General features: G+C 41.5%; 1 protein-coding gene across 2 annotated transcripts; it reads right to left on the bottom strand.

The window, feature by feature from the left end:
• Positions 1-375: 375 nt before the first annotated feature.
• SQLE (squalene epoxidase) lies at positions 376-18,141 on the bottom strand. 2 transcript variants are annotated; one of them, XM_030012664.2, is made up of 12 exons: positions 17,719-18,141; positions 17,129-17,595; positions 14,729-14,981; positions 14,258-14,438; positions 11,499-11,595; positions 8,156-8,269; positions 5,784-5,955; positions 5,404-5,499; positions 4,659-4,801; positions 2,292-2,388; positions 1,691-1,778; positions 376-912 (listed from the first exon to the last, which is right to left on the bottom strand). In XM_030012664.2, the coding sequence occupies exons 2-12, from the start codon at positions 17,414-17,416 to the stop codon at positions 720-722; spliced, it is 1,722 nt and encodes a 573-aa protein (XP_029868524.1). In that variant the 5' UTR covers positions 17,417-17,595; positions 17,719-18,141; the 3' UTR covers positions 376-719. The 2 variants fall into 2 exon arrangements, with proteins under 2 accessions (XP_029868524.1, XP_029868523.1); XM_030012663.2 differs by having other exon boundaries at positions 17,129-18,141.
• Between the last annotated feature and the right edge of the window lie 4,815 nt (positions 18,142-22,956).

Below are 22,956 nucleotides of genomic sequence, written 5' to 3' on the forward strand. Positions count from 1 at the left end.
AGGAAGTGAGATAGGAAGAAAGTTTCAAAAACATGTGCTTTCGGTACCCGAGTGCAATGCAGTAGCCAACATAACTATGGTTTGATTATTACTTGTTTAAATGAATTCTGGTGCAAAGAATGATTTCAGAAGAGCAACATGGCACTTGCAACAGTGACTGAAGTTAAAGACCTGGTGGCACTTCAAAATCTGAAATCCTTTACAGTGTCCTTTTAAGTGTCAGTAGACTAGTATCTTAGCTGCAACTGAAAAAGAACAGAGGCAAATCCTAATGAAATAACCCAAATCAAGAATGTTACTATTTCACAGTAATAAAGAAACAGTCCATGGAACTACTGAACAGAAAAAAGCATGAAGGATAATAGCAGCCTATGGTTTACAGTTTTCACTTTTCAGTTTATTAATATTAGTGGAGCACTTGGCAATGGATAAAGCAAGGAATGAAATTCTGACAAAACTGGCAATTATCTACCACATGTCAACACTTAATTATAGTCCTTGTAAACAGCTAACTCCTTTTTGAACTTTAATTTTAAAGAAAAGAAAATTTACATATAATATATATGTATATAACCACAAAACCAAAATTAAGTCAAATCCTTATCAAGGAAATCACATTTCGAAGAGAAGAAAACACAATATTAAATAGTACATGTCCAAAGATTTTGAAGGCATCGCGATTTTCATGTTTTCTTCCTCCAGTCATTTCCCCCTGGATTTTAATAGACTAAATACTTCATTTCAGAGTAAATAAGTGGAAATATTATAGAGCAACTCCGGTAAAGAATAGCTCCACTACTGAAAAATGCTCGAGGCGTGGTGATCCATGACTCGGTCTTAAAGCAAAAATAAACAGCGTATAATGCCACGGCAAAGAAGTGGCCAATCAGTACCATTGGTTTAGGAGATAACCTGTATTAAAAATAAATAGATAAAACATGTAAATAAAGGGAATCAGAAAGCACCGAGAGATTTTCATTTTACAACTAGAGATCTCCACTCAAGATTACACACCCCCTTCTGATTTAGGCAGCTCTGGTCCTGCCATCTCAACTAAAAAATACTAACTCGCTTGTCTCGGAGCTGCTACACAATCTGTATTCCCTTCTACAGTGCTGCTTTCTGTTAATTTCCAGTAGTCTGTGTCTGCCTTTATCAACCCCCAGGGCATTATTCTCAACAGGCTCTATCAGTTTTAGCTCTCATTCCAAAAAGGGAGAAGGATAAATGCACACATTCTCACATGTTCAAAGTAGTATGATTTATTGTGCATTTAGTTTCTGAGGGGTCATTCAAAACACCTTGATAGTTACCAACTTCCCGGTTCCTTATGCTCTTTTATGGGAGACCTCATCCTTCACTATTCTCAACTTGTCAAGCATGAAATGTCTCCACCAGCTCCTCTGCTAGTCTGGACCCCTCGACCTCATTCAAACTCCCATGCCACCTACATTAACTTCTCTCCAGCTTTTAGTGATATTTTTTACAAAGGAAAAAAAGAAAAAGAGTCAACATTTAAAGACATAGCTTCTAATAAAACTCCAACCTTTAGTATAATCCTGAAAATATAGGCTTATGTAGAGTTTCTCCCTGTGCAGAGCTGACTGATAGGGAAAAATGCAGATCCTCACAGAGAGTCATCAATGCTCGACCCGGTTCACATTAACTATTACCAGTGCACTGAACTTACACAGATAGCAATCCAACAGGACCCGACACGCATTTTCCACCAAGCCTGAAGTAATGGAAACAGGCTTTCTTTAGCTGGTGCAAGGAATCTACAAAGTGAATTAAAATGACTCAACAAATATATTCAACACATACCAAAAACTTTTTCAGTATACATAACAGTGATATTAAATCCAGGACTTTGGTAGCTGTTGTTCTGTTAAATTCAGCTGGATTTTGAGCTAGTTTTACGTAAAGGATAGTCTTATAGAATATTTACATATTCTTGAATTAACTGACACAAGAACAAGTGTTTTCTGTTTTTTTCTTTATTTGTGGGGTTTTTCTTTGGTTTTGGTGTTTTAATACTAACTCCAGACTTGCCTTCACGTTGCTAAAACTCCATTTACCTAGCACTACTACTAAACAACTAGGCAGAGAACATAAGCTAACTCATTAAAATCCTTTGACTGACATATTCTTAATATATATACACACACATATATATACATATATACACACAAACACATGGACATATGCTCATACACATACACATCCCCTCCCCAGGCATATTTATTTACTGAGATGTAATTAGTCAGAAGTTATCTTTAAAATATATTTACCATCTGTGGCAGCAAAGAGTTCATAAAGTGCCTGGGCAAGAACATTCACTACAAAAGAATGAGATTTTTTTCTTGACCAGTAAAATGTTCTTTTTGCCTGAAAAAGGGAAAAAAAAAAAGTATATCTGTCAGTAAATACAGAAGAGCATTCAAAAGATTCCCAAAGAGGTGGTAAGAGTCATCATACTCATGCGAAAATGTAGAGTGGATTTAGTGATATGCTAGATCGGTTCCAAGCTAGGTCATTACAGAATTTTGGAAACTTGTCGAACCAGTTATCTAGACTCCTCTTACACTAAATATAGGAAAAAAAGGTAGTTCCAGGGTGTGCTTCATCTCATTCTACAGTAGGTGGCTGGGGTAGGTCAGAAACTTGGAGGATAACACTCACCTAGTTCTCTCTGTTGACTGAGACTAAGTAGGAAACAACTGAAAGTCTGAGGTGACTAGCTGAGATACGAGCATCTGCATTTCATCAGGTAAGTCCTGTACTGTCCTGACATTCAGGGTCCCTCTAAGTGCTTCTCAATTTTCAAATACACTTTTTGAATCATTTACTTGTAGTCTATAATTATTCTAGCTGTAATTTAGCCAAGACAATATGCCTAACTCAATTAAAAGCTGTAAACAGATAAATAAGAAATCTTATCCACTCATCAGAATTTTGGGTCTAAATCTCACTGAAAAAATAAGCCTAGCATCAACACCAATGGTGCTGATTCCTAGGAAAGGATGTCTTCTAACTTACCACTGTAAGATTAATGCAGCAGTCAGGAGGCTAGGGGAGCATTGAGATGCTTCTTGAAAAACTTGGTACACATGCTCATTATTCTCTAAGTACCACTCACACAAGTGTAATGGTCCAACCCCACCCCATTTAAAATCAATCTATGTTACAAATACACTGCTAATATGGGAATATCAGGTTATACTAGCAAAGCATGCTGACTAGACACAGCACACCAGTCTCCTTAAGCAAAGCACGACAGGCCATTAAGCACAGTTTTGAATCTGCCTTTTGCCACACAGCCATAGCACTCACAAATCACAGTTCCACGTAGTGATGAATGCCTAATGCATGATTTATCTATCCAAAGCTTTGAAAACTGCTGTGCCTCACTGTACTGGCTTTGTGTGGCAAGGTTTTGGTAGCGGAGGGGGTTACAGGGGTGGCTTCAGTGAAAAGCTGCTGGACATTTCCCCTATGTCCGACAGAGCCAATACCAGCCGGCTCCAAGACGGACCCGCCACCGGCCAAGGCCGAGCCAATCAGCGATAGTGGTAGCGCCTCTGTGATAACACATTTAAGAAGGAAAAAAAGTTGCAGGACACACAGAAATGGCAGCCGGAGAGAGGAGTGAGAACATGTAAGAGAAACAACCCTGCAGACACCCAGGTCAGTGAAGAAGGAGGGGGAGGAGATGCTCCAGGCACCGGAGCAGAGATTCCCCTGCAGCCCATGAGGAAGACCATGGTGAGGCAGGCTGTCCCCCTGCAGCCCAGGGAGGTCCACGGTGGAGCAGATATCCACCTGCAGCCCGGGGAGGACCCCACGCCAGAGCAGGTGGGTGCCCGAAGGAGGCTGTGACCCCGTGGGAAGCCTGTGCTGGAGCAGGCTCCTGGCAGGACCTGTGGCCCCATGGAGAGAGGGGCCCACAGAGCAGGTTTTCTGGCAGGACTTGTGACCCCGTGGGGGACTCACACTGGAGCAGTGTGCTCCTGAAGGACTGCACCCCATGGAAGGGACCCACGCTGGAGCAGTTTGTGAAGAACTGCAGCCCGTGGGAAGCACTCATGTTGGAGAAGTTCATGGAAGACTGTCTCCCATGGGAGGGACCCCACGCTGGAGCAGGGGAAGAGTGTGATGAGTCCTGCCCCTGAAGAGGATGAAGTGGCAGAGATAACGTGTGATGAACTGACCGTAAACCCCATTTCCTGTCCCCCTGCACCGCTGTGCGGAGTAGGTAGAGAATCCAGGAGTGAAGTTGTGCCCGGGAAGAAGGGAGGGGTGGAGGGAAGGTGTTTTGAGATTTGGTTTTATTTCTCCTTACCCTACTCTGGTTGATTGGTAATAAATTGAGTTAATTTTCCCAAGTTGAGTCTGTTTTGCCTGTGACAGTAATTGGTGAGTGATCTCCTGTCCTTATCTCGACCCACGAGCCCTTTGTAATATTTTCTTTCTCCTGTCCAGCTGAGGGGAGGGGGGTGGAGTGTTATAGAACGGCTTTGGTGGGCACCTGGCATCCAGCCAGGGTCAACCCACCACACTCACTAATAACTTACATGTCCCTGAGTTGCATAAACTTAAAAGTGTGTCATTAAATTGCGGCAAAAGTTGCCTAAAATAAGTCCAAAATAAAGCTGCACCTTAAGAACATCAGAATCTTCATAAAGGTCTGGAATATCCTGGAGCAAACTTCTCCATATTTTAACATCGTTTAAAATAACACTCATTCCTCCACCAGTTAGAGGGTGTCTTATATTATATGCATCACCTAAAAGAAGAACACCTAGGTAGAAGAAAAAAATTAAAGGGATACTGCATGACCATTACATAATCTTAGAACTCAAACCGTCTGTTTTTTTAAAAGTCAAACTACTAAGAATTCATTCCCACCAGAAAATAAGATGACTGACAACTAGAAATTTAAACAGAAAAAAGAAAGTGAAAAAAAAAAAAAAAAAAGGATGTCTTTAAATTAAGAGGCTTAAAAAGGTTTTAAGATGATCAAGGTCAAAATATTTCTTTCCCCTATAGGTATGCATGTGTGTGCATCAAAGAACACAAACACACACACACACACACACTTTTTAAAGTAATTTCTTTCCTTTGTTGATCAAGTTTTCCCTAAAAAGACTACACTTGTATAAGCTTGAGCAACTGAGTGATTTAAACTTAAAAATAAAGCAGGCACTGATTTGAAGTCCGGTGTCAATATAAACATTCTAGTTAAACTATGCCCAAGGTACACATTTTCAAAATATTATTTTTCATAGAAGAATTATGAGACAGTTGTATTGAACAACAAATATACATCTATGACAATAAAGCCCTAAGTCCCAGAAGAAGTTTATAATGCCTTTTTCCCTCCTTTTATTTCATAATACACACCTTTTTTGTTTACAGCTGAAGGAGGCAAGAAGCTGGCTGGCATAGTCCTTAAACGATCATTCTGAACTGCTATTAAGAATGGTTCCTTTAAGTGATCTGCAATAACGAAGTATTTTAGTTACACTACTTAGAGTCTAAAATAATTTGCACACAACCCATTTTAACCTCTTCTTATAGATATAATCCTTCTGAATTGCTAACCTCACAGATGTGAGCTGAACAAACTGCTATGTGATGTGGAATCAAAGACGGGTGAATGGTTACTGAAACAGTAACTGTGCACATGGAAAAAGCCCACACAGTTCAATGGATTCAATGAAATGTGCCTTTTTTGGCACACTTAATTGTGACAATTATGATAGAAATCTTTCTAGACTTACCAGGTAGTTGTGGATGAACATTTTCAATCATGTATTCTTTTAAATTTTTTGGCATTTCCCCTCGAATATCAACAAGGACCCGAGTCTCAGTTGAAGAAATCTGATAGATTAGCACTGGACTAGTTCTAGCTAAAACAAGTTCAGCATAATTAGCTTTAAACTGTGGTGCATCCTTAAAAAGAAAAGAAGGAGGAGAAAGATTGAGACTGATCAATGAAAGGATATTGAACTTCAAATATACAAAATAATTTTCTGAAATACTTTGAGATAAATTCCCATATCATATTAAGTTTGTGTTATTTTTCTCTTTCAATGAACAAGAGAAGTGTTTTCAAAAAGAAAGTTCTGAACTTCAGTGTAGTTACAATTCTTTTGGCAATACATTTTAATATTTACTAGAATATATGTTGTTACACATTTCATTTGAATATTTAATACATGCCATTGAAAACCTGTCATGTAATTAATGTAATAGCTTTCAGTAAGATAATTTTGTTTTCTTTTCATAAAGAAAGTGGTGGGAGGGAAAGAAATACACTAGTCTGTATACAACTACATGGAGATACCAACTGAAGAAGAATCGTAAGGTCCTACCTAACTAGGTCTTAAGTTTCCAAAAGTAGAGAAATAGGAGGCACTTGGGCAGTGGTAACTGGGTTAGGGACCCAAAAAGCACTGAAATTCCTCCAAGTCAGTGTTCCCAGTGCAGTGAAAATTCTGTAGTTTTGGTTCTTTCTCCCTTAATTGTTTTTGCTGTTAGTGCAATAGCTAATGCAGCAGCCACAGAGGGAAAGACTTAGCCAGGATTTCTACCTGGGTTCTCCAACCACTCAGCTACCAACCTAGATTCCCACTGTCGTGGTTTAACCCCAGCCAGCAACCAAGCACCATGCAGCCGCTCACTCACTCCCCCCGCCACCCAGTGGGATGGGGGAGAAAATCGGTAAAAATGTAAAACTCATGGGTTGAGATAAGAACAGTTTAATAGAACAGAAAAGAAGAAACTAATAATGATAACGCTAATAAAATGAGAACAGTAATAATAAAAGGATTGGAATGTACAAATGATGTGCAGTGCAATTGCTCACCACGTGCCGATCGATGCCCAGTTAGTCCCCGAGCAGCGATCCCCCGCCCCCACTCCCCCCCAGTTCCTATACTAGATGTGACATCACATGGTATGGAATACCCTGTTGGCCAGTTTGGGTCAGCTGCCCTGGCTGTGTCCTGTGCCAACTTCTTGTGCCCCTCCAGCTTTCTCACTGGCTGGGCATGAGAAGCTGAAAAATCCTTGACTTTAGACTAAATACTACTGAAAACATCAGTGTGTTATCAACATTCTTCTCATACTGAAATCAAAACATAGCACGGTACCAGCTACTAGGAAGACAATTAACTCTATCGCAGCTGAAACCAGGACACCTACTTTCTCTCCTGAAGTTTATAGGTCCTGAAGGTATATATGTACCTTTGTTACAAGGTACCCCACCTTCAGGCAGGAGCATAGTTTGGGTTTTCTTCTGGAGTATAAAACGTACGTGGTTTGACCCGCAGCTGCTGGGATAATCTAAAACTCAAGATTTCTGCTCCCTGAACAAGTACCATAAGTATTGTGAAAAAATGGTGTCACCATCTTAGCTACCGATATCTTAACACAAACCAGTCAAAGAACCTATATCCTGGGAAACAATTTTACAGATTGGGTTCCAGCTTTACAATAGTGCCTACTTCTAATCCAGAGATTAGTGCTATGTAAAATACAGCACTAATAGCACACATAGCACTACCTTATATGAAATGCTGAAACTTTTTTTCTTAAAAAAAAAAAAAAAGAGAAAAATTATTTCCTATGAACTGGCCTACTGAGTCCAGTGCTTAGTTTAAATTAGCTATGTTGAATCCTAATCTATTTTTTTTTAAACCCTCCCTTGTTCAGCTATATGCTTAAGATTAACACTGTACTCCACACTTAAACCAGAAATCTAATTTTTAACAACAATATCCACTTAAAAAAACCCAAACAAACCACAAATCCAAACCTGGCTCACACTTACTTAAAAATGTTTAAAGAGTTGAAAATCTGACCTGTAACTGTACGAAATATGTTAAGTCTGACATAGCAAGTTCAGCTATCCTAGAGCTGGGATGGAGTATGCATCAATAATTTAAGAGTTAAAAACATAGACCAAAAATTCCAAGCACTCCTCAAAAGGACACAGATACTGACAGAACAGCTGCATAAATATCTAAAAGTATAGTTCTAACTGATTCTGTTGGAAAAGATACTGAACAACAACACATTCGGTGAAATTCAGACCCACATTAAGAAGTGGTAGCGTACTGGCATACATAGTATTATACATAAAAGTTACCTTCAAAATGCAGCCAACAAAATGGGATGAAACAGTAACTTTGTTGGAGACCAAGTTTTTTCTAAACTTGGAGAAAAGTCCATCAGCTACAACAGTAAGTGGTGCATGAAGTTCCTGCAGCATAAAGAAAAAATAAAAAAAGATGACATTTTCAATTTTACTTCAGAACAGTGGGAAACAACTCGCAAGCTCTCATTTTCAATTGTATGTTAGATGTTCTACAAAACAATAAACATATAAGAGGATCACAGACCATATTTATAATATGTGTATTAAGAAATACAGTATTTTTTGCCTTCCTCATATTCATATTTAACTCTATTTCCTCTAAAAGTTGATCTAACGATATACTCCAGCTTTTTGAGACATGCATTCAGATAACATAGTTACAGGGACCGTGTAGGAGCTTAGATTAAAAAAAAAGACAAGAAAGTAGAGTAATTGCTCCCTTCAATCTATAATACTCTTTAGGAGAAAAAAGAAAACAAAGAAGAAATTTTCAATTAAAGAACCATGCATAAGCAACTAAACGAAAACAAACCGAAGTGTAACAAACTGAAATGAGTAAGTATACCAAGATCTTCTTTAAAAGACCAAGCAGTGAACCCTGAGCAGTTCCTAGTATAGTTAGGAACTATAAGAACAAATAGTGTCTATAGACAAAATACCAAATAAAATCTGAGTAAACTGATTAGGTTCAGCCTGAACGTATGCACAAATTCCTAATGTTGTAACACAAACATTGTTCTCTAACATAAGCAAATTATTCTGATTACTAAAATGTATTTTTAAGCATTTTATTGTTATAGTAATATAACATTATTATACTAGAAATTATTTAGAGGCAGATGTTTCCTTCTACCTACAGCTTTGTCAATGTCAGTATATTCAATGATTTAACCGCAAATGACTATAAATTTATATCAAGCATTAGTCCTTGGCCTTCAATAATCTCATACATTTGGCATGGAAACAGTTTTCCTTTTAAGATTTTAGGATGTAACTAACAAAGCAAAAAAAGCATGCTGTGTTTCATTAGTACTCCTGGAAAATATTTTATTATTGGATGGAAGCATCTGGTGAGCCAGTATGTGAATGGGTTCCTCTACGAACAGCTCTTGCGCGCATAGGAATGGATTCAGTCACTTGTGTCACACAATCCTTACATCTTTTGCTGTGTGAAAGGAAGTTGGACAAAATCACATGAGAGTAGAGCTAAATAAAATAATATATGTTTGTGGTGTCTGAGCTTTTAGAAATGAGCTCCTGACTAGAGATAATGAAACCTCTTTCCTATGGATTCCTGTCTCAGATGACTGCAAGCTCTAATTATTCCTGCAATTAGAGCAAAGTCACCTGCCCATATGGGTTCCCAGGTGTCTAATGATCTGAACATTCATGCTACAATTTTTCCACAGTCAACATACTAAGACCTTTACTCTATTCAGTTGCCTGGTTTTGATAAATTTAGTATGTTCACTTTTAGCATACTGGCTAATTTGACCCTCATTTAAGAGAATAAAAATCTCAAAGGTAATGTGGTAGACAAGAGGGATGGAAAGAACAGAAAAACACAGACACATAACATAGACCAGCCTCCTTTCTCTATGAAAGCAGGCTAAGGAATGTAAACAGGCCTTGGTTTTTGGCTTTGGTTTTTTTTTCCCTGAAGTAGTTTCCCAGTTGTAAAAACTCACAGGCAGGGAAACACAGTTACAAGAAATGTTTAGTGGAAATTTCTTACAGTAGATTTCTAGAATCAAAGGAGATCTAGGCCAGCAAATGAAACAGCTCTTTCCAGCCACAGAACTTCAGCATTCAGAGCAAAACATGAATTTGCTTATCACCATTATACAGATAGGGAACTCAAAGCCTTAAGAACAACATCCATGCTCTCAGGAAAGATGCAAGCTAAAACACTGGTCACCCTACTGCTGGTCAAATAAGTCACGCTTAAAATTACAACAACAACATCCACAAATATGTAAAGCTTAAAAACAAATCTCAAAGCAAAATATGCACTATGCCCCTACACTCTCCAAACAAACCAAACCAAACCAAACCAAACCAAACCTTCTATATGGCTGGATGATAAAGCCAATTAGATCGGGGGGGGGGGGGGGGGGGAAACGGACGACCACCCTCCTCCCAAAAAACTTTCTCCTCTCCAGATTCCCCATCTTTCCAGTACCCATGTGTGATTCAATGGCTTATTCTATTAGAGTGGATTTCCTAATACGTTTTTATTCATTTTACATGACATGTAAGACAGACCAAGGAACAGGACTTGGAACTCCCCTTTCCTCCAGCTAACCTCAAGAGGGGTCAAGGATGTCTCCACTCGGCTCTCTTACAGGTTCCTACTTCGACCACCTTGCCATCACATGGTCTGAAATGCCATTTGCCTGAGGCGGGTCTAAAACCAGCTAGCTCTCCTACATCTTGGGCAACTACTTTTAAAAGGCTCTCTTACCTGTGGTTTTATACCACCATTTCCATTTCTAAATGACCTAAAGATGAGAGATTTTGTTAGTAATGCTCAGAGCAGGATCTTCCACCTACTCAGGAACTTTCTCAATCTTGTATGGAGGGCAGCAGTGTGTAGGCAGGAGATTCCTGTCTTCCCCATCAGAGCACATCTGAACACAATGGCTATGTAACATTAGGTAGCAAAGGAATTTTGAAGTCAACAAAGAAGGAGATTACAAATTTAGCTTTTCTAGAGAATAGGCAGTATGTCCAGAACTTCAGCACATAGGTTCTACCTAGACTGGTCTTTCCTAAACTTATTATTGTAAGTTCACACAGTTTCACAGCATTTAGCCAGCAGTTTAGCATTAGTTGAGGCAAAGAACATTAATCAAATCAGTGATTCAATTAAAATAGGCCAGAATTCTCTTTCTGTGACCCAAGAAATGACTGGACAGAGCTATCTCTATGAATAGGTACCTATCTTCTTATTTTCAGACACCTCAGTCAATAGTGGAAGTATATGTGGAAATGTAGACCATTACACACAGGCAAAGCATGAATCTTAATATTTTATTATTTTGGAGATTTTAAACTCCAGACATATGAATATTGAAATTAATAATGAACTGAATTCTCCAGTTATAACCAAGAAGTTATAACAAGAATTCCCGTATGCCAGGACTGTATCCACTAGAAAGTAACCTCCCTTTATTAAAGCTCTCACTTTCTTGATAACTGCATTATCTGTACTAGTGCTCCAAAATAGAGTTTTTTTAAAAAAATTATGTGTGTGTATACATATATATTTATATAAACCAACCCTTGGTTTTCTCAATAGTTTAACAAAGATTGTAACAGAAAACCATCTTACCTTAGTGTCTCCAGTTTCTTTGTCCCTGTACTGAACACCCACGACACAGTCATCTTCCTCAAGCAATTGTAACACAGTCCCCTCAATGAATTTTGCACTGAAATAAAATAGAGCGGTTAGAACATAATGGAAGAGGATTGATGATGTCAACATTTCAAGACACGAGACACAGAAGGAAAACCAGATTTTCACTAATCTTGTCTCTGCCAACACACTTTGTTTAAATTTTACAGACAAAGATGTGTTCTCAACCACTTTCAGAAGCCACATTAAATGTCAAAAAGTTCTTGTCATTAATTTCAGTTCAACACTACCATTTGGTTTGATACCTGAAAATATTCTGAAACCATAGTGCTTATCTTGAACACCTTACCACTTAGCAGAATCCCCAGTTGTGCTTCAGGTGCTCCATGGCCATGTGAGAGACGCAGAGAGGAGTCTGACACCTAATAATGGTCAGAAATGAGGCAGCTGACTGAGTCATCCCTGCTAAATGGTGGGAAACGCTGACAGAGCGGGTGAAACCTAACTCCAAGCAGAATTTAGCAGCAAGATCCGACGTAGCACTTTGACACTGAACATGTATACTAGATAAAAGTGAAGCACCTAATTCTCAGAGTAGTCCAAAATAATCTAACCTGTTTAGGACAGATACATCTAGCTTTTCACCTCAGGAATTCAGGATACAACTCTTTTTTTTTTTTTTTTTTTTTTTTTTGCTATTTATGATTTTAAAGTTCTGCTAATGCTTACATTTGGAGTTTGAACTGAGCATCCCTTACTTCTACCACCCAACCAGAGCTATTTGGGGTTCACAAATTATATCTCTGTTCTTTAAATTTCCTTGTTGTGTCTGAGCTCTTAAATCTGATCCCAGCAGTTCAGACTTAGCAGGTCGAAATGGACACTCTCTCCCCCTCACAAATATTTTCATATCCAGATGGAATTCCACAACTTGGAAAAATGAGCTAAAGGTGAGAATAAAACAGTTTGGTATTTTAGCCTCTCAGAGGGAACACGAGCAATTGAATTCATGTCTTTTCGACATGTTAGCCAGCACAGAAATTTCAGAGCAGATCGTGACTGGCTTAATTTACCAGGCAACAGGCAGGTTGGCTGTATCAAAATCTGAATGGTTATGCATAAGCACACTAACAGAAACTTCAACAGCAAGGGAGTGCAGCAACATGTCAGGTTAATAGCAGGTGAATCAGAGTTCTGTGGACCCTATCGGCTTTAAATTTCTTTTATAGTTGTCATTTCAGTTACCTAAGTAAGTACTCACTTCTTTTTCTGGTTCTCACCCACTATAAAAATAATTAACTAATGATGCCCTACCTCTTTCCTCTGCAAAATTAATTTTACTCATCTGAAATAAATTCATATTGACTAATACTTTTAAAGAGGATATATTAATCAGTAATAATTATCCCCTATATTTTCACAAGCTTTCAGATGAAAAACAAAGCTTCATGGCACTATGAAGAGTTCTTGATCTCTCCCGCACCTAATTTAACATGCAGTTTTCTATGCTACAATTAAAATGAAAAGCAAACCTACACAACATGAACATTAAAGACAGTGTGAAAAAGGGAAAGAATTGAATTCAAGTCTCAAACATTAGCTTTTCTAAGTTTCTGCTTCAAAGACTGTGTACAGCTACTGGAGTTTGCCCCATAAGTTGAGCAAACAAGTGCCCAGATTTCACTGAACTCAAAGCCTCAACAAGAAGGCTTTAGCTTTTATAGTTAGTAAACACAGTTGTCACTAATTTTAACTGTACTCCAGAGCTGCTATCTTTTAGTGCTACTTTTAGTAGTTTATATGATATAACAGATATGATAGGAGAAAGCAATTTTCCAGTTCAGAATAGACATGTAAGGTACAAAGATGGTAATGCCAAGCGTCCCTTCAAAGCACTATTTAGGGGAAAAAAAAGACAAAACAACAAAACACCCCACAGAAAACAGCACCTAGAATCTATTCTGTTTCAAGAAAAGTTTCCTTCTCATCTCTTGTATAAAAGAAAGAAATCAGTTAAAGAGGGAATACCAAACACTAATTTTTATTTCATTAGGAAGAGGTGTCGTCAAGATTCTGAAAAACAGAATTTAATAACTGGAAAGAGCCAATTCCATTTAGTGCTCCTTTCTAGTTATTTTGCTTCACTTCTTGTTATCAGAAAAAACAGAACAACATGCAAATGTAAAAGAAGCTTGATTTCTGGCATCACATGTAACATCAGTGGAAGAAATATACGTCCCTGCTCACTGCAGGAGGGTTGGACTAGGTGACCTTTAAAGGTCCCTTCCAACCCAAACCATTCTATGACTCTAAGAAATGATACCAGATTTGCCAGTCGTTTTTTGACCAAAGCACTTCTATGCTTTGCTCACTGAGAAGAGGTCGCTTCTTCTGGTAAAATGCCAAACCCAAGAATCAGCAGAAGAGAACCAGCCTTTTACCCTTCAACTGTTCTCTCAGATGGATGGGCCAGTAGCTTGCCTCATATTTAAAGCCTCTGTTCCCATAGTTTAAAGATTAACTTGTCCCAAAGGGTAACATATGATGTATACACAACGCATGAACATGTCTACAGAAAACAGAACGAGTAACTATAGCTGTTACTTTCTTTCAGTCTTGTTCATTGGAGCCTTATGTGCTGGGACAGAGTGAAATGGTTAAGAAATCTCACGGATGCTGGGAACAGTGCTTTTGAACCTCTGGGTCCCAACTGTGCTGTTCACAAGGTGACTCACTTGGGCTCTGCCATAGCTGCCCTTCGGAGACCCATGATGAACTGGCCATGATGAAAAGATCTTCCACTTGCCACACGGCCATCCTCAGACATTGGATAAGGAATTTCAACTTCCGAGTTGCTCTCCATGTCATGAATTATGTAACCATTTACTGTTTGTGAATCAATACCTTCTACTGTATCTGCAAAATATAAGCCAATAGATGAGTTTTAAGAAGTCTTTAAGAAAGCTTAATTATGTATGAAAAGTATTTCTTTACATAGAGTCCAATTTTCTCAATGAAAACACACACGTTGAAGGATGAGTATTTTCAAAATGGCAGACTGGAAATATACAAGCAATTTCAATTCAAATATGAAGCATAGATAATGTATTTCTTCATTTTCCCTGTAGGCATTCTTTTTCTAAAAACATAATTGAGTGTAGTAACTGTTGTGTTATAGATATATTTACATTTTGAAATGCACTCACCTTCAAGACCCAAGTCTTTAAGTGCATTAAAACCTCCAGGTTGCAACAATTCTCCAACTATCCTGTCAGGTTCTTTCAGATCCCTCTCTATCACAGTCACCTTTCTTCCATCCCTCGAGAGCACTGCGGCCAAGGAAGAACCAAGGACGCCTGATCCCACAATGATAATTTCTGGATTGTATTGAGGTGATAATGTTGCATTTGGAGCAGTCTCTGTCAGATATACATCTGGGAAGTTTACTTCTCTTTTACCCTTTAGAAAAGAAAGCCAACAAAGTTACGTGTGTCGATGTATCTGTACCATAACCTTGTCAGAGGGCTGACTTTGGACTAGTTCTACTTTGACCCATGGGACTGAGAGCACATAAGTAGTTGGAGAGCATCTTCCAGTTTAGTTTTGTCCTAAATGAAATCAGTTGTACTCTACAATGCAACAAAAACACAACAAGCAGAGAAAAGAAAAAAACAACACTGCCCAAAGAAAGTCAAGATACTTGCTTAAAACTGCCCTGTTGATCAAAGACAAACCACTAACATAGTCTCAGAGAGACTGAAAGTCAGGTTCCTATAAAAGGCAGTAAGCCAAGGCAGTCCCATATTCTTGGTCTATAAAGTAACACACCAGTGCATTCATACCAGTGAGCCACTGCCACACGGAAGCCTTAGCACTTTGCAATGAAAAAGTTATCAGATTCACTGGAAAATGTATTTCTCTTTAATTTTACTCTAAGTGAACCTACCTACCAAAATAACAACTTGTGGTAATACTCAGCACGGAAAAGTGTCAGCAGAAGCAGCTACTTGTAAAATGTTACAGAGAAGTGGTCCTGAAATGAAAACTCACCAGACAGTCAAAAGTACTGGCAAAATTACGATTCACCTACATTTAAAACTGCTAAGAATTGACATACATCGGATTACATATCAGTTAACATACAAACTGGTACCTGAAGACCAGCTATGTTATAGTACCTTCCCAACAGCATCTAATCACATACACTTCAAAGTGAAAAAAAGTTGTAAGGGCAATTCCATTGCAAACCTGCAAGTCATTTCTCCAGCTGGTAGAATGAAGAATTGAGTCCAATTCACTCTTTCACAAATGCCTCAGCACTGCAGTGCTGACAGTGGTAAAAATACGATTGCATCAGAGAAACAAATGCCCAGAACAACACTGACACCAGAACTTCTAGTGGCATGGTGTCATGTTTATATCTACAACACAGGAAGAGAATGCAAAACTGTCTGAATTCAGATAATAGAAGAAATTGGGGTAAAGGCAGGCTTTACCAGAAAAAAAAAAAATCCAGAACCTTCGACTTGCGGCCAAAAATAGTTTCAAGTTCTTTTGTGCAAGGGGTCAGTGCTCAGCCAAAAATGCCCAGAAGTACACAGGAAAGTAGCCAAAGAGTGCCAACCCACAGATGTACTGAATATGCATGTCCAGTCGGTAGTCTTGGATGCCAGGACTCCAGCTAATCTACAGCCACGAACTACAGCTCTCTCCACTGTCTCACAGCAACTCTCATGCTGGGCTCAGCGGAACAGACTATCTGAGTTCAGCTCCTGTAGCTATTGTACAAGCAATAGTTTAGGAATAATTTCCAAATAACTCTATCTGCAGTTGTCTAGACAAATGTGTTTTATCCATAAATATTAGGAAGCTGATCACAGAGCCACAGAATGGCTGGGGCTGGAAAGGACCTCTGGAGGTGATCTGGTCCAAAGCCCTCTTGGTTCAAGCAGGGTCAGAGCAGAGTGGCCTGGACCATGTCCACCTGGGTTTTGAATACCTCTAAGGATGGACACTGCCACCTCTCCAGGCAACATGTTCCAGTGCTTGGTGACCCTCACAGTAAAAAAGTGTTTCCTGATGTTCAGATCAAACCTGCCATGTTTCACTTTGTGCCTGTTGCCTCTGGTCCTGTCACTGGGCAGCGCTGAAAAGAGCCTGGCTCCATCCTCTTTGCACCCTCCCTTCAGGTATTTATATACATTGATGAGATCCTCCTGAGCCTTCTCTTCTCCAGGCTGAATGGTCCCAGCTCTCTTAGCCTTTCCTCATAGGACAGATGCTCCAGTCCTTCATCTCTACAACAGACTGGCAACTGAAGATATTTTTCTGCTAGTTTAATAATCCTTTACTACAAATATTTCTTCAAACACTTACATTTGATTTGACTCTACAAACCCCCTGGTCTATCACTCAAATAAGTTTCACTGTCTCTTTTGCCATCCAAAACTAACAGAACATATGACAAATCAGACATCCAGCATCTAAAGACAAACCCTCTCCAACCCTTTCTTAGCTCCTTTCCCTCACCAGGGCAGAGGGTCAGCGGCCAGAGGGAACAGCAGGAGGACACTGCACCCCACATGGCACGTCTGAACTGAACCTACCTTTCTGGATTTGGGCTGTTCGACTTGTTGAGATCCTGGGGTGGGTTTGGCCCAGAAGAAGCCAACAAGTGGTAAAGCTGAGAGAACGTCAGAGAGCATCCCCAGCTGGGTCTTCCGCTGCTGCTGCTGCTGCTTGGGCCCCCTGAAATGGTACCTGTATGACAGCAGCAAGCCGAGGGAGAAAAACACTAACACGGAGAGTAGCACCTCCTTATTAGCGTAAGTCATGAGGTCTCCACACTTTTTATACACGTAGATGAAGGAGGCGATACCCAGAAAGGTCCACATCGTGAGGTGACTGGTCACTGCTCCTGGTCGCTTCCTCCAAAGCTTTCCCGTCGACGGATGCTGCCCAAAAGGGGGTTTTGCGCCAGTTACGAATAAATGTACGTACAGAAATGCAAAGACTTCCTTTGCGATGAAAGGGAGGGAGATCGCAATGAAAAAACAAGGAGCTCCACCAAACCCTGTAGAGGAACAAGCCTCCCCTCGCTGGGCTGCCACAGGAGCCCAGAGAGAGGTTCCAAAAACGCCCCCCCAAAATCAATATAAAACGCCGTCTTAAAAATCGCCGATCTCCCCCACCGCACCTTAAGGAAACGCACGCCGCCACAGGCGATGCTCGCGGAGCCGGAGCTGGTCCCCGCCGCGGCCCGGCGGCTTCCCTCCCCACCGCCTCCCGGGGTCACCCCTCCGCCGTGCCCAGCCCCGCCTCAGCTGCCGGGACGGTCGCGCCTCCGTTCGGTGGCGATGCGGCCGGAGCCTCCACGGCCCCTGAGTGAGGCGACGGCGCTGCCAGGGGGCCGCCCCGGCCGCCCGTGACGCGCCCAGGCGGGCGGCTCGGGCGGAGGAAGGCTCACGCCCCGGGCGGGCGCGGCTGATGCTCTACCTGCTCTACCTGCCCCCCGCAGCCGCCTCACGGAGGGAGGACGCGGCGCTGCCTCCTTCCCCCCCCCCCCCCCGCCCCGGCCCCGGTTTCCCGCCCGGTGCCCCGGGCCCCGGCGGCGCCTCACAGCGAGCACCCCGCGAGCGCAACTGGGGGGGGGGGGGGGGTAGGGGGGGGGCTGCCGGCCGCTGAGGGGAGGGGCTATGCTAATGAAGCAACCGCCTCCGCCTCCTTGTGGGTACCGCGCGCCCCGTGCCTCAGCGGCATCTGGCCAATCGGCGGTGCTATGCCGAGATGGCGCTATGGGCAGGCGCCCAATCCGAGCGGGAGGCAGGCGGGGCTTGCGGCCGCCGGGCTCCTAGGGCGATGTGACGACGGGGAAGGGCGGGGCGGGAGCGCTGACGGTTGCCATGGTCACGGGATGAGGGGTTGGTGCTTTGCCGCGGCTGGCCGGCGGCGGAGCCAGCCCTGCCGCTCCCCGCTTCCCGCGCGGCTGCCTTTCGCGGCGGCGCATGCGCGCTGCGAGGGGCGCAGGTGCCTGAGGGGGCGGCGGGGAGCCTGAGGGCAGCGGGCGGGAGCCGGCGGGCAGGCCGGGGGGCTGGCGGTGGCAGCCGGGCGGCGGCAGCATCACCGCGGTCTCCCGTGCTCTGTTCGGCGCCTGCCCGGCTGTGGGGGACAGGAGGCTGAGGGCGAACAGCTCAAAGGACGGGGTGGGGCGGGGTGGTAGCTCAGGGGGCTGCGCTGGTCGGTTCTGGGGGACGGCACCGTCCTGCAGCCTGAGGAGATTTTGAACCGTTTTCCAAGGGAAAGGCGTAAGGGTACGGCTGCAGGACAGCCAGAGGGGCAGAGGCAGGCTGGCAGCCGCTCAGCTGCAAACTGGGCCCAGAAATGCGAAACCCATGGGAGAAAAGGCAAGGGGAAGGATAAGAGCACGCTGTGCCCCAGCCTTACCGAGGAAGGGGGATTTGGAGATTTGCTCCTGGGATGAAGTTGTATGGCTGGACAAAAACAACAAAAACAGAAATAATTCTTTTTTAGCATTGAGCTCCTCAGTGGCACACACCGGTGGTCCTCCCTTTTCTCTGTGAGAGGGACCTTTCTTGGGCTATGTACTTGTTGCAGCACAACAATATTGAACATATCTCTCTGTCGCAGTATAATAATACTTAGAAGTGATGAAGCTATGAAACACGTCAGGACTCCACTCCAGGAAGAATTGGTAAACGAACAAGCAGAACCAATCATGTAAATGTGGCAAAAGGAGACAAGATCCTTGCAGTGGTAAAATGGAGTGGATTCTGAAGAGGGGAAAAAAGTTTAGTAGTTTCTCATGCAGTAAAAAGGACACTGAAAACAGTTTGGTAGACTTGAATGAATACAGGCGAAAATGGGAGCCGGTAAGAGAAGGGGCTTTGGTGCATTCATCAGATCAGTCAGTTCAGGCTAAAAGTAAAGATCCTGTGAGCTAAGGAGATCAAGTGCAGGTTTTCTGTGTGGTAAAGACACAGGTCTCATGCAACAATGATGGTTATTCCCCTCAGTGATGAAATGAACTCTGGTGCAGCAGAGGCATCTGTAATTGTAGGCATCACCTGTAAAAGCATGTTCACAGCAGGAGCTACTTTTCCCCAGTTTGAACTAGGGTTATTATAGCTGTCAGCAAGTTCTATATTTGAACCACTTGAGACTGAACCTCTTAAGTACATCTGCACTTGATTTCCTATGTTCACGTTACTAATGTTCCTTGTCCCTGCTAAAAATGCCTTTTTTATGGGCTGAGCTCCATGGAGTCAGTCAGTACATTGTAAGACCAAGTTAAAGCGTGTGTAACCCTTCTGGGCATTTCATGCTAGAGACCACACACGAGAAAAACCATAGCCTTTAAGTTACTGGAACCAAAACAAACGTTCCAAAGACCAAGAAATTTCAACTGACATACATGAACCAACAACTACTGAAAATAATACCAGAGTAATGCAAGTGCATAGTCAGAACTGTACCAAGGCCCAGAACAAGCTTAAGTGGCTAACAGAAAGGACGGTGTTTAAGAAAACAGTCTGAAGCAGAATTATGTGAATGAAGATAATGGTACGAGGATTTTAAGATTAGAGTAAAATTTCATCTTCCACTTTAATGCAAACTACCCAAAACCCCTCTTCACCCGCTGTGGATCCTGCTTTATGCAGCTGTAAGGTTACTTGTGTTGACTTGGTGACAACATCTAAGTGTAACCCACTACAGAACATCAACTTTCTGTCTCATCCAAGTCACCTGGTAGCCACTGCACCTGAGCCAGAGGAGAGGGCAACAATACATGGCTGGTATGGAAGGAGTAAGTGTGGGTGTATCTTCAGCTGCATGCTTGTTCTCCTTCTACCCCAAAAAATCACCTTCTGTTGATGAAATACTCGTGTAAAATGTCTTTCAGGATTATGTAATTTGTGAGTCATTTTTCTTGATACTTATATTCAGAGCGGTTAGCACTGCAAATTGAAGCAATTACAAAATTCCGGTTTTGAATGCAACACTCACAGATGCATCTGTTCAAGGCTCAGATGTTATCGGAACATTTCTGTATTTCTAGCCAAGACATAGAAAGTGGGTGGTTCCCCACCACCTCTTCATTTACTCTCACTGTCCTGGCTATGGTGAAGAGCTTGACATATTTGCATTTCTTTGTTCACTGTAATAGCTATCTCTTGTTGCTTACATTATTATAAATAAGAAGGTATTTCTGTAGATAGGTAGGTAGGTAGAGCTACTGATTTTTTGCTATAGCCTTATTTTCCAACTTTACAAAACAACCTGTTTTTTCTGTTTTGTATTTATGTGCATTCTTGAACTTTGTTAAGAATTTTGTTTCTAGAATAAGAAACTTCTTGCTTCACTTGTGAAACACTGTCGAGATGACTACTGTGAAACAACTTTTCATGATTTAAATCTCACAGTGGCAAATATGAACAAGCTGATACAAGAATTTCTAAAATTCCGTAACAACTTCACAGCCAGGAAATAAAGGCAGCAGAGAAAAGGCTGGAGTTGAGCAGACTTTTAGCCCTTCTCCAGAAGTGGCTTCACTCGGTGAAATGCTGTTTTCAGACTTGGATAACCAGCAGTCAGCAGGGCAGCGATGTGATGTTGTAATAACCAGAAATGGTTGGCTGAACTCGAGGGTATACGAAATAAATCACTTGATGAAGACTTTGCTGGTCCTGCAGAAGCAGGCATCGTATGTCTGCCATCTTAAGATGCAGACCCATAAAACACAAGACATGCCCCTAGTTCGTGGTCACAACTACCCTGACAGCACGTGCATCAGGACCAATATCCAAGGTATCAGACCTATTGCTTATATGCTGCACAACTGACCAGCATGTGCTGCATGAGACTGAGCCTCGCTGTCCATGGACAGGCTACACATGATGTAGAGCCTGGTCTCACTGCACATCCATTTAATGGTCATCTACCCGCACTGGTAGAGAGATGGGGAAAGTCCAGTGTGTAGACTAAAAGGTGAAAGAAAAATACATATCCTTATGTTTCACTAATCATCATGAGAAGAAGCAGAGCCTGGTAAATGTTTGGAAGAGGAAGGTGGTAGAGTTACTGAAAAATGAGAAGGGTGATTATATGAAACTGCAATTATTCAGAATTAGAGGTGCTTCGAGCTTTGAAGCAAGAGGCCACTTGCGTAACATAAAAAGCTGTAATTGTTGTTGCACATATATCAGTGGGTGTGTGAAGGGATACAAAACTGTTACGCTTCATGTGGGGATTTTATTACATTCAGAAGCTGAGTGTTTTAATTAATTTTTCTGACAAAGTAGTGCAGTGTTTTCAAGAACCGATCACTATGAAGAACTCTGCAGATGTTTTCAGTGAGTTTTTAATGTCAAAAACCCCCCAGCTTAATGTCTGAACAACAGCAAAAATATCAAATATATATGTAATGCATGAATTGGAAATCCACTAAGAAATTTAAAACATTATGCAGCACATCATGAAAGTTCATCCTGATGACATACTGTATTTATAAAGTGTTCAAAGGGATGCCTAGCAGTATTTTCTCTCTATCCCAGCAGGAAGATTGTAAAATAATTTGTCTCTTATTAATGCATAACTAGGGAATTAAAGCTAGTAGCTATTATGTTCTTTGCAGTCTGATAGTACAGAATATTAAGAGGGCACATCTTTGGTGGCAAAGCTTTAATGCCTGGTGAATCCAGGCTGTGATTTAAAGTTATTTGGGCTTGAGGAATACGGGCAACATACAGACTGTGGTATAGCCAGTGGCCACATGCCCTGTATCAGACCCAACAGCTACATCTATAAGCACTTGTCCCGTTCTTGGTTCTGTTTTCCCTATAAGGTTGGAATTATGCTCTCCATTTTTCTATCGTTTTATCTCTTAGATTGCACATTGTGATTTTTTAATATATTATCAATGTGTTTACCTCTTTTTCTTACTATATAGAGTGGGTGAATGTTCAGTCAATGATACCCATAATCACAAGTCAGCTGACTGGGACAGAAGGAGAGGAAAGGGAAAGGCTAACTCATTATTTTAAAAATTACAATCTTCACACCAGCAGTGACAATTTTGTGTTTTTCTCTGATTTTGAAGATCCATTCCATAGACATTTCCTAGTTGTGCCTTGCTGAAGACAGCAAAATATTTTCACAAGCCACTACAGGCATATACAGTCCTCAGGCTTGCAGTGTGAAGGTGGCAATGTAGGAATAGGGTTAACAGATGGCAGACAGACTACAAATACTGAGAAGGGAAAAAGAGATTAAAGAACCAGAGGACAGAGGTAGAGTAGAGCAGCATATCAATGTTCTAATGGCATTTATTTTAAAAGTCTTTCTTTTTGTGCAGTTACGCAGCATTGAACAGAAATGCAGCCTCTGTAGTGTCTATCTCCACATGCAATCCAAACGG

Source organism: Aquila chrysaetos, chromosome 4 (assembly GCF_900496995.4).
Source record: "Aquila chrysaetos chrysaetos chromosome 4, bAquChr1.4, whole genome shotgun sequence".
Classification (NCBI taxonomy): Eukaryota; Metazoa; Chordata; class Aves; order Accipitriformes; family Accipitridae; genus Aquila; species Aquila chrysaetos.